We start from the raw sequence: 16,061 nt of genomic DNA, 5'->3' as shown, positions 1-16,061 counted from the left end.
TGATCCAAGAGGGTCAGTACATGACCACGGTGGACTTAAAGGATGCTTACCTTCACATACCGATTCACAAGGACCATTACCGGTATCTGAGATTTGCCTTCCTAGACAGGCATTACCAGTTTGTAGCTCTTCCCTTCGGATTAGCTACGGCCCCAAGAATCTTTACAAAAATTCTAGGATCACTTCTGGCGGTACTAAGACCACGAGGCATAGCGGTGACTCCGTACCTAGACGACATTCTGATACAAGCGTCAAGTTTTCAAACTGCCAAGTCTCATACAGAGATAGTTCTGGCATTTCTGAGGTCGCATGGGTGGAAGGTGAACGTGGAAAAGAGTTCTCTATTACCACTTACAAGAGTTCCCTTTCTAGGGACTCTTATAGATTCTGTAGAGATGAAAATTTACCTGACAGAGGCCAGGTTATTAAAACTTCTAAATGCTTGCCGTGTCCTTCACTCCATTCCACACCCGTCAGTAGCTCAGTGCATGGAAGTAATCGGCTTAATGGTAGCGGCAATGGACATAGTACCATTTGCGCGCCTGCATCTCAGACCGCTGCAATTGTGCATGCTAAGTCAGTGGAACGGGGATTACTCAGATTTGTCCCCTACTAAATCTGGATCAAAAGACCAGAGATTCTCTTATATGGTGGCTCTCTCGGCCACATCTGTCCAAGGGGATGACCTTTCGCAGGCCAGATTGGACGATTGTAACAACAGACGCCAGCCTTCTAGGCTGGGGAGCAGTCTGGAATTCCCTGAAAGCTCAGGGATTATGGACTCAGGAGGAGAAACTCCTCCCAATAAATATTCTGGAATTAAGAGCAATATTCAATGCTCTCCTAGCTTGGCCTCAGTTAGCAACTCTGAGGTTCATCAGATTTCAGTCGGACAACATCACGACTGTGGCTTACATCAACCATCAAGGGGGAACCAGAAGTTCCCTAGCGATGTTGAAAGTCTCAAAGATAATTCGCTGGGCAGAGTCTCACTCTTGCCACCTGTCAGCGATCTACATCCCAGGCGTGGAGAACTGGGAGGCAGATTTTCTAAGTCGCCAGACTTTTCATCCGGGAGAGTGGGAGCTCCATCCGGAAGTCTTTGCTCAACTGATTCGTCGTTGGGGCAAACCAGATCTGGATCTCATGGCGTCTCGTCAGAACGCCAAGCTTCCTTGTTACGGATCCAGGTCCAGGGACCCGGGAGCGGTGCTGATAGATGCTCTGACAGCCCCTTGGGTCTTCAACATGGCTTATGTGTTTCCACCATTCCCAATGCTTCCTCGTTTGATTGCCAAGATCAAACAGGAGAGAGCTTCCGTGATTCTGATAGCGCCTGCGTGGCCACGCAGGACCTGGTATGCAGACCTAGTGGACATGTCGTCCTGTCCACCGTGGTCTCTGCCTCTGAGACAGGACCTTCTAATTCAGGGTCCTTTCAAACATCCAAATCTAATTTCTCTGAGGCTGACTGCATGGAGATTGAACGCTTGATTCTATCAAAGCGTGGTTTCTCTGAGTCGGTTATTGATACCTTAATACAGGCTAGGAAGCCTGTTACCAGAAAAATTTACCATAAAATATGGCGTACATATTTACGTTGGTGCGAATCCAAGAGTTACTCATGGAGTAAGGTTAGGATTCCTAGGATATTGTCCTTTCTACAAGAGGGTTTAGAAAAGGGCTTATCTACTAGTTCGTTAAAGGGACAGATTTCTGCTCTGTCTATTCTTCTACACAAACGTCTGGCTGAAGTTCCAGACGTTCAGGCTTTAACTAGGATTAAGCCTGTGTTTAAGTCTGTTGCTCCGCCGTGGAGCTTAAACTTAGTTCTTAATGTTCTTCAAGGCGTTCCATTTGAACCCCTTCATTCCATTGATATCAAGTTATCTTGGAAAGTTCTGTTTTTGATGGCTATTTCCTCGGCTCGAAGAGTCTGAGTTATCTGCCTTACATTGTGATTCTCCTTATCTGATTTTTTTCATTCAGACAAGGTAGTCCTGCGTACTAAACCTGGGTTCTTACCTAAGGTAGTTACTAACAGGAATATCAATCAAGAGATTGTTGTTCCATCTCTGTGTCCTAACCCTTCTTCAAAGAAGGAACGACTTTTGCATAATCTGGACGTAGTCCGTGCCCTGAAATTCTATTTGCAGGCAACTAAGGATTTTCGTCAAACTTCTTCCCTGTTTGTCATTTACTCTGGACAGAGGAGAGGTCAAAAGGCTTCGGCTACCTCTCTCTCTTTTTGGCTTCGTAGCATAATACGCTTAGCCTATGAGACTGCTGGACAGCAGCCTCCTGAAAGGATTACAGCTCATTCTACTAGAGCTGTGGCTTCCACCTGGGCCTATAAAAATGAGGCCTCTATTGAACTTGGTCTTCGCTTCACACTTTTTCAAAATTTTACAAATTTGACACTTTTGCTTCGTCGGAGGCTATTTTTGGGAGAAAGGTACTTCAGGCAGTGGTTCCTTCTGTTTAATGTTCCTGCCTTGTCCCTCCCTTCATCCGTGTACTTTAGCTTTGGTATTGGTATTCCATAAGTAATGGATGACCCGTGGACTGACTACACTTAACAGGAGAAAACATAATTTATGCTTACCTGATAAATTCCTTTCTCCTGTAGTGTAGTCAGTCCACGGCCCGCCCTGTTTTTACGGCAGGTTTAAATTTTAATTAAACTCCAGTCACCACTGTACCCTATGGTTCCTCCTTTCTCGTCTGCTTTGGTCGAATGACTGAGTATGATAGGTGAGGGGAGGAGCTATATAGCAAGCTCTGCTGGGTAATTCTCTTGCAGTTTCCTGTTAGGAAGAGAAATATTCCATAAGTAATGGATGACCCGTGGACTGACTACACTACAGGAGAAAGGAATTTATCAGGTAAGCATAAATTATGTTTTTAAAGTGCCTTTCAACAGTCAGTAGCAGCTCGACTAATATAGTCTGAATATCAAACAAAGCTTATGAGCTCTATTATAGATTGGTGCACTGATAAAAATGTTTTCTAGCTCATCAGGAAACTGCATGAGGATGTAAATACATATACATTTATATCAGAAAAGCATAGGTCTTTGTGTTATTTAATTTCTAAAAAATTGTAGGTCTTTGTATATCAATAATAATAATGGAAAAAATGAAGAAAAGACTAATATAAGTATATTGGTTGTAAAAGTAATTTCAAAAGACTTTTAAAATGTAGCACCTTTTGTGATGAGAAATAGTCCATTGTCAGTGTAGACTGGAACTCCTTTTTTTTTTTTTTTTTTTAAATATCCCCTCTAGGTATGTCAGATTCGATATTTAAATGGGAATGAAGCCCCATTTCACCAAATAAAACTAGAAAACTCTACCCTATGAAATACATCTCCATGAAAAATTTCATAAACATTGGTACTTTTTTTTTTTTTTTTTTTTTTTTTTGTCCAAAAATTCACTTACAGATAAATATTTTTTCATGGTTTGTAGGCGATAATTATTATGCTGCTCTGCCTCAGGTACCAAGTATAGAGAATATATGCAAACTGAATGTTGTGCTCATTCCACAATGGAAATGGAGTGGTACTTTATAGAAAAATCTTGTTTTTTTTTATTTTTCTAGCATAAAAATATTAAAAAGCCCATTTTTTAGAACACATATTCCTGTGCTTCAGTCTGTTTTTGTTAATGGAAATAATTTTGCTGCTAAAAAGAAAATAAAACAAAAAAACTGCAATAAGACGGTGTGGTGCTTAAAGCTACAGTGGGTCATGTCCCAAGTATTTTTCATGTAAAAACTGAGGAAACTTTGTCTCTATATTGATGGATTACTGGTATATTATGGTTAAAAAAAACATAAGGATAGAGAGATTACATATACATCATAGGGTCATAGGATGCCTGTCTTAATAAGCTCATAGGATTTCTGAAGTTTCAGTAACCGTATGGTATTTATTAATAAAGCTATAAACGTACAGAAATAAGCCAAACATTAGACCCCTAACTCTTGGCCAAACATTCTGAGTTGCATTCACCAAAAATGAGTTGTATTGGCAACTCACTTTTTAGTAAATAAGCACTTCTGTATTGAATTTATTTTAATATCATTAATATACCTTAACCCTCCCCACTCCGCTCTCCACCCTCTTCTAACTGCTAAAGCCGGTCAATGGCAGTTCTTTCGTTTCTCAGATCTATCCCTTTGTGTTTACAAATCTGAATTAAATATTTTATAAAGCAGTTAAAAAAAGAAAAAGCTCACATCTTAATTAATCCATATCCCTACCTAGGGGTGGGGGAGCCTTCAATTCCTTCCCCTTGGCAGTGAAAGGGTTACAAATATATATTTAGGTTTTTTTTTTTTTTTTTTTTTTTTGTTCTACCTCTCTGTGCTGTGAAAGTCTAGCGTTCTTTTCCAAAGATGTATGAATTTAATTTTTTTTATAAGTTATGAAAAGTATTTAAAAATGTAAGCGTAGCTGTTTATTCTTTTTCTGCAATATTCATATGCTGCCTGGATGCTACTTGGCCCTGCTGTTGCAGACTAGTCTATTGTTTTAAATACAAAATGAAATACATTTGCAAACAAAAAAAGAGAATTCAAGCTCTTTAAGGAAATGTATATTGCTGTCGTAAGACATTACCATTGGCATGTGTGATATTGTGCAGCAGCTTTTTTTTTTTTTTTTTTTTTTTTTTTTTTTTTTTTTTTTTTTTAGCCCCAATATGTAAAGTGGGTTAGTGTATGTCAGGCTTTAAAAAAAAAAAAATAACACATTTCTTGGACGGTCCTTAACTTCTCTAACACTTTCCTGGCAAATTAATGCTGTCCAGCCTGGCACAGGCAAGGAGGTTATCCATGTTCCCATATAATCATATGTAATGCATTGTTTCCTGACAAGTGACTGTGCAGGTATGAGTCTATGACTATTTGCATGCATGGGTAAATGCCTGTGTATGTGACTGTTTGTATGGGTAAATGCCTGTGTATGGGACTGTGTGAGTGAATTTTTTTTTTTTTTTTTTTTGTTCTATGGATGTAATTATTTGTTTTAATTTTATTTGATAACTTAAGTTACTGCACTGGCTAAACATATGAAAAGACGGGGTGACGTGGGCAGGTGATGGGTGGGATCAGAAGTGGCGAGTAACATTTTTGGCCTGGCTAGTAGCTTTGGACCTGAAATTTTGAGGTATGTATGATCACCCAATCAAAATCCATTACACAGAAGCATATTTGTAAAAACTCAACACGGCAAGTATTTAGCTAAAAACCTTTTGACACTCAATTAAACCCTTTTATTGCAGAGGGCAGAAAAGTAACTTACAGGTAAACTTTTTTTTTTTTTTAATATAATTGTTATAAAAAAACTTTATTAAAATAAACTATTTGCATGACATAGGTGCTGAAAGGACCTGGTTTGGAACCTGAAAACCTTAAGTTCTGAAAGGTCCCCAACATTTGAGATGGAAACTTCTATGGAGAGATTGAAGTTTGTTTGCCTTTCTGGACAGGCATTACCACAATCCCCTGGGGGTTCAATGAGGTTTTGAAGGGGGTGGTCTTGCTGATGTTGCACACCTAGGAAACTTCAGGGGCTTTTTTTTTTTTTTTCTCGTACAAAATTTTGGTGTAAGCGCCTTTGGAGAAGGCACTTGGGCACCTTACTTTAACTGCTCTGCTGTTGTATAAATGTACCTAAGAGCACTATTGTTCCAAGTACGACTTGCCATCCTGGGTTCTCTAATAGACTTGGTGTCCATAATGCTGTCTGGTGGAAAAACACTGGCTTAAGCATTAGTCAGGATGTGCTAGGTTGCAGCATGTGCCTTTGCCAAATGTCGCCTAGTGGATGGAAATGGTGGGATTGATAGTTTCCTTCTCGGATGTGGTCCCCTTCATATCTCATATGTAGCCTCTGCAACTTTCTTTTCATCAGTGGAATGGAGATCATAAGGACTTGTCACTTGATCCCTATTCAGATGTTCAGGGTGCCTTGTTTGTCAAGAATCTCATTTTGGTCGTCCAGCTTCCTCATCTGGGGATCTCTGGGAACTAAGTTTTAGAATGTTTATAAGGTTGCCTTCCAAGCACACCAAACTCTGTCATCTTAACAATTGTACAGAGTTCAGCCAGTCTGACAGGAATCTTTACTTCAGTTCCCATAGCAGCATTGCCTCCTGGCTTTTGTCAGGAAGAAACTTTCTCTGAGTGAGGTGTCATGAAACTCCAGAGTGAGATATTAGCCATCCCTTTTCCAGATGTAAATGTAGATTCTACAATAGAAGGTTCACAATTAGATTGTGGGGTCCTAGGGAAGGATAGAGATATCAGGGCCTTTTGTTTGCCCATTTTCCCGGACCCTCAGGTGATTCTGGGGAGATACCTTGGTGGTTCCAGCTGGTGTGTGTGTATATGTATGTATATATAGTATCTCTGTTGCTACCCTGCTTAATTCTGGTTTTAACAGAAAATGTTATACACACCTTGTTCATATGTCCTCATGCCTAACTTGGCACTTTCTCAGAAGACATGTCTTGTTGTCCTTTTTATTTTATTTATTTTTTTTATTTCTGCATCTTCAGACCTTGATCTGAATGCATGATTTTGGGGAGACAGGCTTGCCTGGCAGACTTCCTTGCTTGAATCAACGTCTCTGTGTCTGACATGTTGCTGTTATAAGGTTTATCAATGGAAGTGCGTTGTTTTTAGCATTTCTCCAGGAGGGCTTGGAGAAGAGTTTATTGGTTCTCTGAAACATGTTTGCTCAGACCCTGCTCTGTAGCAAAACATTTTTCTCTGCAATGCCACCTTTTTTTTTTAAATACCTTTTGAGTCTTCAAGCTCTTCCTTTGGAACCTAGGCTTGGTTGAGATATTAATCTCCTTGACTTGAAGGGTTCTTAAGACTTTAATCAGGCTTATCTCGGATTAGTCAACTGTTGAGCATATTACTAGATCTATTGTTGTGGGTTTTGGTTTCTCCCTCTCCAAAAGCTGACTTGGCTAAGGTATAAAGTACTGCAGGCTGTTGTCCCTGATTAGTAACCTGCCTAACATTGGATCCTAAATGTGGTGGTTCATGGATTCTCGACATCAACGGAAAGGAAAATATAAATATTTGATTACCTGATGAATCAACAGGTAATCAAATATTTCTAGTCTTAAATTCAATTGGGGGTTGATCATGTTAATAAATTTTCTATCTTTAGTCATTTCCTGTCTTCTGACTTCCCTTCTCTACTTTGCAATATGTATAACTGAATGTTGGTGTAGTGTTGGGAGCATGGAGTGGTACAAAGCTCTAGAATACAGGCATGATTTTTGCCATCTCCCCAGTGAATGGGAAATATTACCACATTATTTGTGGATTCTTACCCTAATGATTAAAGTTTATTATGCAAACCTAAATTGTTTGTGTAATTTTTAAGAATGTATCTAATTAGTATGGCTAGATATCTTCTAACAACTCAATGTTGCACCTTCTTTGCAGATTTATTTATTTTCTTATAGAACCTATTTTAGATTTTTTTTTATGGGGGGATGTTAATGTCAAATGTGTAACAAAGATTGGAGGTATGTCATTTTACATTTTCTAAAATGTGTTTTTTTTTTTTTTTTTTTTTAACCATACACCTCATACAAATGCCAAAATACCCTAAACAGAAAGTAGCTCCAGCAAGGGGTTAAAGGGATAGTGTAGTTCAACTTTTTGATATGGTGTTGTCCTTTTTTTAGCTTTAAAAAAAAAAAAAAAAAAAATTCTCTATAGACACAAAGGGCGCCTAATAGTTTATCAAGTTCCAACGGAATTCAGGTAGATCAATGTAGAAGGTACTACTCATTTAGTAAACGTCTAGAAAGGTGATTATAAACTGAGCTATCCAGCAAGCTCCCTCCCTGCATAAACTGCTCCAGAAATCCACACAGCCGTATTGGATGTATGTAAACCAGGTAGACTCACTCTGCAGATGCTGTATCAGGATATGGCTGCTAATGGTGTTACTATCCAAAACACACACTCCTGCCCTAGATAAGCATGTGTGTCTCTTGCCTGTCTTCTCCTCCCCCCCCCCCCCCATAAAAAAAATAAAATCTAACAACTTATACTTTTTTGGTAATCTACAGGTTTTTGGACAGCTTCCTGCATTTAAAGATTGTGATGTCACCATGTACCAGTCAAATGCAATCCTGCGTCATCTTGCCCGAAAGCATGGTATGTCATTGCCTTGTTTTATTGTATTATGGAGTTTACATACAAAACACTGTAAGATCAGTGTGTTAGTTTGTTTTTTGTTTTGTTTTTTAAACTGTGCTGCTATCCTAAATATAAAATAATCAACAAAATGATTTGACTTTTTATTCTTAAACAAAAAAAAGATCCTGTCTGACTTTGAAATAGGATTCACTCATACAAGCATTTGGCTTAACTTGTGTGAGATTTGTGGCCTTTTCTGTATGACATTGTAAAGGGACATTCTAGTTAAAAACAATGCTATCATTTAGATATTTTTTTAAATTTAAAATGTTTAGGTTATAATTGAGATACATCAACAGACCTAGTACAGCATAAATGCAGCATCAGCTCTCACATTGATTGGCACTCCTTCAATGGTGTATATAGGGAGCCACTTTTGGACTCCAGCAAGTGACCCAAGAAGAGGTACCTTTTTAATATGTATGGGGTCAGGCATTGTTTGTTCAAAATTAGCAGCTATAAATACCAAGGGGGAGGGGGGGAGAACAGAGCACAAAATTGTGTTCTTTTTTGTGTGACTGAAATTGTGGTTATTTAACGGCTAGATGGAGGATAGCAAAACAGTTGATCCCGCATAAACAAGATTAAACCATAAATTCACAATTGTTAACATCAAATGGTTCTCTCTGTATTACTTTTAGCCACCCAGGTGCTAAACCAAAAATTGGTTGGCTCTATCAGAAAGAAAAAAAAAATTTGGTTTCATGTCCCTTTTTAAAGTGAAGGTAAACTTTGATGAATGAAAGCCCGGTTTTTAAAAATACTATTAAAAACAGGGGCCCTTTCATTCATCAAAGTTTAGAAAGCAGCCGCTTTGTTTAAAAACGTACCTCTCCTTTTCACAGCCAGAGCAGCTTCGCCCCCTCTTCACACGTCGGCAAGGACTAATCCGGCTTCCTCCAATCATGGCATGGCCTCGGGCAATGACTCCCCTGGGGAGAAGCCATGATTGGAGGAAGCCAAATTAGTCGTTGACGTGTGAAGAGAGGATCTCTGGGTGGGCGAAGCTGCTTCGGCTGTGAAAAGGGGTGTGTGTTTTGCTTATTTAAAAAAAAAAAAAAAAAAAAAAAAAAAAAAACGGCTGCTTTCTAAATAAACTTTGACGAATGAAAGTGCCCCTGGTTTGTTTTGTGTGGTGTGTGGGGGTTTTTTTTGTTTGTTTGTTTTGTTTTTTTTAACCAGGCTTTCATTCATCAATGTTTACCTTCACTTTAAGTTTGTAATATCCATCGGGACTAGATTTTACTGCATTTTCCCCAATATACACTACCCAGATATCTTGTCAGATAACTGCAGAGCTAGTCAAACTGAAACATTACATGTGTTTGGATTTGCGATTTCCATCTAAAGGGGAGGAGAGTCCACGGCTTCATTCATTACTTATGGGAACTAAGAACCTGGCCACCAGGAGGAGGCAAAGACACCCCAGCCAAAGGCTTAAATTCCCCCCCCCCCCCCCCCAGTCATTCTTTGCCTTCTGTCACAGGAGGATGGCAGAGAGGTGCCAAAGTTTCGGAGGCCTCTTATGGAGAGTACTAGTCTTTGCTATGGGACGGGAGTTTAAGTAGCCCTAACAAGCCTTTCAGTTGAGGGTCTGGGTGAAAGTTACAGTCCGGAGATGCAGGGAGAGCTCTCGTCTGTGACACCATCCCGACTCGTAGTAACTGCTCCTACAGTAATCGGCGTTGACGAGTTTCGCAGACTGCTTCTCTCAAGGTCCATGTCAGGAGCGATGCTACGACCTGTCACACTTGAAGGGCCGTGTTCCATGGTGTGGATTTTGGTAAGATCGTTTCATTTTTTTATTATATTGATAACACAGAAGACGGGCCACAGTGTGGCGCTTTTTATCTTAAAGAATTACAGAATCAAGGGTTAATATTCCTGGTAAGGGGATTATTGAACGGGGGGGGGGGGGGGTTATGCATGATATTCGTTGTGTGTGGGATGAGGCTCTGGCAATGTGATGGAACTGACAGGTTCATTTCCGGGAGTTTGGCGCGCCTTTTTCTTTTTGGCGCTTTTTCTCCTTTAGGCAGGGGCGGTCCTGTTAGGGCCCTTCACTTCCGGTTTGATCTGCGATTTTCTCTAGTCTGGGTCCTAGGAGGTGATGAGTACCCCGGCCGTTGGCAGTATAATGTGCCTGTTCTTAATTTTGTTAAGATAAAAGCTATGAAGGATTCTGACATGTTGGAGGGTACTCCCTCTTTATCGAAGTCTTTTTACCTGCATTTATTGTGAAGTTCCGGTAGACCAGCCTGCGCAACTAGGTTCCACATGCCTTGTAAAAGCTACGACATCTAAAAGTAAAGGAATGTTTAGTACTTCTGAGCCATCCACCTCTGAGGGTTCTCCGTCCCATGAGGTGCGTTCCCCTATTTCACATGCAGCACCCCAGGGTCCAACTGTTACCCCTTTGGGGAGATTTGCTGGCCGCCAGATTTTGCGAACCAACTTCAAACGTCAGTCTCTAAGGTGATCCATGCTTTACCGCATTCTGCGAAGCACAAGCGTAGAGCCTTTTAGAGCAGCCGGAGTCAGGATTCATCTAGGTCGGAAACTCCTTAGGAGTGGTAAGACGAGGCCCACTCCAACGCTTCGGAGGGGGCCCCTTCTGGTTCGGAGTCCGTGTCATCTAAACCACCTGCGGCGGAGGAGCCTGGCTATAGGTTTAAGATGGAGAATTTGCACTTTTTGCTAAAGCAAATGCTTGCTACTCGGGAGGTTCCAGAGCCGATGCTCCCGGAAGAACCTTCCATTCCTAAGCTGGACAAGGTGTATGAGGACAGGGTGCTGCCCCAGACCTTCCCGGATCCTGTAAAGATGGCAAATATTATAAAGAATGAATGGGAGGGATTAGGTTCTTCCTTTTCCCCTTCTAACTTTAAGAAGCTTTTCCCCGTTCCAAAGGCCCAGCTTGAGCTGTGGGGAACACTTTCCAAGGTGAATGGAGCTATCTCCACGCTTGCTAAGAATGCAGAAGGGGGTCTAGGATGCTATTCAAATCTGTTTGTGGTTCCAAAGGAGGGCACATTCCACCCGATTTTTGGATTTAAAGTGTTTAACCCCTTAATGACCACAGCACTTTTCCATTTGGGACCAAGGCTATTTTTTTAATTTTTGCGGGTGTTTGGGTTTAGCTGTAATTTTCCTTACTCATTTACTGTACCCACACATATACAGGTTTTTCTCACCATTAAATGGACTTTCTAAAGATACCATTATTTTCATCATATCTTATAATTTACTACAAAAAAAATACAGAATATGAGGGGAAAAATGGGGAAAAATCACAATTTTTCTAACTTTGACCCACAAAATTTGTTAAACATCTACAACCACCAAAAAACACCTATGTTAAATAGTTTCTAAAATTTTGTCCTGAGTTTAGAAATACCCAATGTTTACATGTTTGCTTTTTTTGCAAGTTATTTGGCAATAAATACAAGTAGCACTTTGCTATTTCCAAACAACTTTTTTTTTTTTTATTCAAAATTTAGCGCTAGTTACGTTGGGGCACTTATATCTTTCAGGAATCCCTGAATATCCCTTTTTGTGTGTTTTTTTTAAAACATAAAGTATTGGTCTAGGCCCATTTTGGTATATTTCATGCCACCATTTCACTGCCAAATGCGATCAAACTTTAGGTTTCTCACTGAAATTATTTACAAACAACTTGTGCAATTATGGCATAAATGTTACTCTGGGACCTTCTTTGTTCAGAAATAGCATATATATATATATATATATATATATATATATGGCTTTGGCATTGCTTTTTGGTAATTAGAAGGCTGCTAAATGCCGCTGCGCATCACACGTGTATTATGTCTAGCAGTAAAGGGGTTAATTAGGGAGATTGCAGGGTTAATTTTAGCTTTAGCGTAGAGATCAGCCTCCCACCTGACACATCAGACCCCCCCCCCCTCCCAAACAGCTCTCCTCCCTCCCCACCCCACAATTGTCCCCACCATCTTAAGTACTGGCAGTACTAAAATAAAAGGGGTGTGTTTTGTTTTGTTTTTTGTGGTTTTTTTTTTTTTTTTTTTTTCCTCAGTGTAGCCGTTCCCGCCCCCCACTTCCTACCTGAAGCCATCGATGGCTGCCCACATCGGCTACTGGCCATCTATGTCCGGTGCAGAGTGCCATAGAGCCGGTCTCTCTGCACAGGAGGGCTAAAAATCGTTATTGCAGGATGCCTCAATATCGAGGCATCACTGCAATAACCGGAAAGCGGCTGGAAGTGATCAGGATCGCTTCTACAGCTTTCCTAGAAAAACGTGCAGGGTACGACCTCATTCGTTGTTTTTTGTGAGGACGTACCCTGCACGTAGTCGGTCATTAAGGGGTTAAATAAGTTCCTGTCCGTTCCATCGTTCAAAATGGAAACGATCAGGTCCATTTTGCCTCTAGTTCAAGAGGGGCAGTTCTTGACCACAATAGACTTAAATGATGCCTACCTACATGTTCCAATTCACAAAGACCATTTCAAATTTCTAAGATTTGCGTTTTCTGGACCAACACTTTCAATTTGTGGCCCTTCCCTTCGGTCTGGCAAGGGCCCCGAGAGTCTTCACGAAGGTTCTGGGAGCCCTGCTTGCAGTGGCCAGATCCAGAGGTATTGCGGCGTCCTTTCATCCGGCAGAAGCCAACTCAGGGGTTCTGTTTCTTCAATCTCACGGTTGCAAGATCAACTCTGGAAAAAGCTCCCTGGTTCCCAGCACCAGGGTGGAGTTTTTGGGCTTCATTCTAGACTCATTATCCATGAAGCAATTCCTCACAGATCAGCAACGCAGGAAGATTGCGCCTGTCTTGTCCTTCAGTTCTCAAGGAGTCCCTCAGTGTATGAAGGTGATTGGGCTCATGGTCTAAAGCCTAGACGTCATTCCATTCGCAAGACTTCATCTCACACCAACTGTGCATGTTGAGACAGTGGAACGCCGATCATTCACAGCTGATATCCATGAATACTCAGACTTCCCTCTTGGTGGCTCCATCCGGCCCAGTTGTCCATGGGGACATCCTTGAGACCGTCCTGGGAAATTGTGACTATGGACGTGAGTGACGGGATGGGGATTCATCCCTGGGGTGCCAGGATGGCACAGGGAAAATGGTCTCTACTGGAGTCTCTTCTTCCAATAAATATCCTGGAACTGTGAGTGATCTACAACGCTCTGAGGGCATGGCCCCGTCTGGGGGAATGCAACTTCATCAGGTTCCAGATGGAAATTACCTCAGTGGCATACATCAACCACCAGGGGGGTACGAGGAGCTCCCTGGCAATGAGGGAGGTGTCTCAGATTCTGGAGTTGGCGGAGGCCCACAGCTGTTAGCTCTCAGCGATCCACATCCCTGGAGTGGACAATTGGGAAGCCGACTTTCTCAGCAGACAAACTTTTCATCCGGGAAAATGGTCTCTTCATCCCAAGGTGTTTGCAGAGATTTGTCTCAGATGGGGGACACCAGAGATCGATCTAATGGAATCCCGATTAAACTACAAGCTTCCCTGATACGGTTAGAGGTCAAGGGACCCCCAATCGGCGTTGATAGGTGCGTTACTGCTTCTACCTCCATATAGTGGCACGCATAAAGCAGAAGAGTCGTCCATTTTGATCCTTCATGGCCGTGGTTTGTGGATCTGGTAGAGCACAACTCAAACAATATGTAGGCCAAAGCCTTTGAGTAAAAACACTTTACAGTGAATAAAAGGCACCACTTTAATTTCCCCCCCCTCTGTCTCCCAGCCTAGCTACTGATTTGAACCGCTGATTTTCTTCAATAGACAGTGATGCATTTATTTGTTCTGTGGAAAATAATGGAACTCAAGCTAAAAATATAGTGAGTGCTGCTAATGGGATTTACGGTAATAAAATGAGAGGGATTTAGAGATTGAATTTTGGAAATTCTGGTGTTAAACACACAGGTATGTGTAAAGGCTGAGAAACCCCAACTATTTAGTACCTATCAAAAGGGAGAGTACTAGGGATAGTTCTTGGACTGTGTTTAGTGTCACTTACCTGGACTGTAGCACCCCTCCACTGTATCTTACCAGTTTGCTGAGGCTTTTCTTCCTCACAGCATCCAGTACAAGTAAATATACTGTAAAGGATGTCTGATATACCAGCAACTCCTCAGGTACCGTACGGGTACTGATGCCATAACTGAGTTATTCCTTTACCCCTGATTCACTCAGAATTTGAGAAATTATCTTTACTTCCCTGAGGAAAGATGGAAGGATACTTGGGGGTTCAAGTCAGGTCTTGCTCCCCATAAATTAATATATAAAATAAAACCTTGCTTGTAGAACAACTCTCTTCGGGTGGGGGAGAGGTGGTGTGAGGGATTAAAGCTCTTCTGAGGGCCCTTGACCTCTTCCTAGTGGCAAGAAATATATCCCACATGTTAGACACCTATGGACTCGTCTTACGAAAGAAAAAGACTATTAAAATATCTCTCTAATATCTCTATTTGTTATAGTTTCTAAAGTGGTAGTGGTCAGCTTATTGGGTTCGTCACTGGGTAGCTCTATGTGATGGGGTTAGATCTCTACAGCACTTAAACTTTTTTGCTTTTTTTTTTTTTTATTATACGTTTTGATTATGCTATTCTGTTAAGTGGTTCTTGAAGGAAAGGCTACATTTTATATTGCAAATGTATCTTTCTGACTTTTTTTTTTTTTTTTTTTCTACCCCACGTACAGTATGTTTAAAATATTTTCCCAGCTGTTAGGAATGTAAAGTAAAATTCCCCCCCCCCCCCCCCCCCAAATAATAATCTGTGTACTCCAGTCTTACTCCTTAGCAGCATATAGTTTATTACTAGCCATTTCGTTTCTTTCCCTTTCATGTATTTCAGGTCTTTATGGGAAGCAGCCTCTTGATGCATCTCTTATAGATATGGTTAATGATGGAGTAGAAGATCTTAGACTAAAATATATTCGTTTGATCTACCAAAACTTTGTGAGTGTTTAATTCCTTGTATTTATTGGCTATCAATTTATATAAAAAAAAAACCCTAATGAGTGGTGTGTTTTGTTGGGTTTTTTTTTTTCCCCCTCCTGCAGGAGGACGGAAAGGATGCTTATATTAAGAGTCTTCCCAATGAGTTGCGGCCATTTGAACGTATACTATCTGAAAACAATAAGGGTAAAAGCTTTCTGGTGGGAGAAGAGGTGAGTAATGAATAGTCTCCACATTTTATGTATGACATGGTTTTTAAAAGAAACCTAGCAATGTAATTTTCACATACTATGGCTCTTGCAGATTTCTTTTGCAGATTATAATCTAGTGGATCTCCTGAACAATCATCTTGTTTTGAGTCCGGGATGCCTTGATGACTTCCCACTCCTTTCAGCATACGTGTCCTGCATCACATCCAGACCTAAGCTCAAAGCATACCTGTCTAGTGATGCGCACAAGAATAAAAAAATCAATGGGAATGGCAAACAGTAACTGGTGGGAGGCCTGGAATATTGAGATCTTAATATGTAATACAGGCTCAGTACTTGATTACATCTTTTTGTAGAAGCTTGAACAAATTTTGTAACAATAAACAAAAGAAACTTATTGTGTTTTTTTTTTTTTTGTGTTTTTTTCTGTTTTTTTTTTTCTCCCCCAATAAGTGATTGTAAACTTTTGAATAACTTTTGTTAAACTTGCACTGGGACATTTAGAAAAGGTGACTAGCTGTAAAACCAAAGGCATTTTATAAAAAAAAATTACACTAATGGTTAGATTAAACATTACTTAACGCCATTAGGACGTTCCAGGCCATCCTAACGATGCTGAGCTTTAACGCCGTTAGTATGGCATGGAGCTGATCTG

General features: G+C 40.6%; 1 protein-coding gene across 1 annotated transcript in view; it reads left to right on the top strand.

The window, feature by feature from the left end:
* Positions 1-15,803, top strand: part of GSTP1 (glutathione S-transferase pi 1) — a 35,816-nt gene extending 20,013 nt beyond the window's left edge. Inside the window, exons 4-7 of the mRNA XM_053692345.1 lie at positions 8,109-8,196; positions 15,094-15,197; positions 15,302-15,409; positions 15,501-15,803. Coding sequence (XP_053548320.1) covers positions 8,109-8,196; positions 15,094-15,197; positions 15,302-15,409; positions 15,501-15,689 — 489 coding nt within the window. The 3' untranslated portion in view covers positions 15,690-15,803. The remainder of the gene's footprint in view (positions 1-8,108; positions 8,197-15,093; positions 15,198-15,301; positions 15,410-15,500) is intronic.
* Positions 15,804-16,061: the final 258 nt, after the last annotated feature.

The sequence above is a fragment of the Bombina bombina genome, chromosome 9 (assembly GCF_027579735.1).
Source record: "Bombina bombina isolate aBomBom1 chromosome 9, aBomBom1.pri, whole genome shotgun sequence".
In the NCBI taxonomy this organism is placed as follows: Eukaryota; Metazoa; Chordata; class Amphibia; order Anura; family Bombinatoridae; genus Bombina; species Bombina bombina.
Note: the sequence above shows the minus strand (reverse complement) of the source record. Positions and strands in the feature narration are given on the sequence as shown.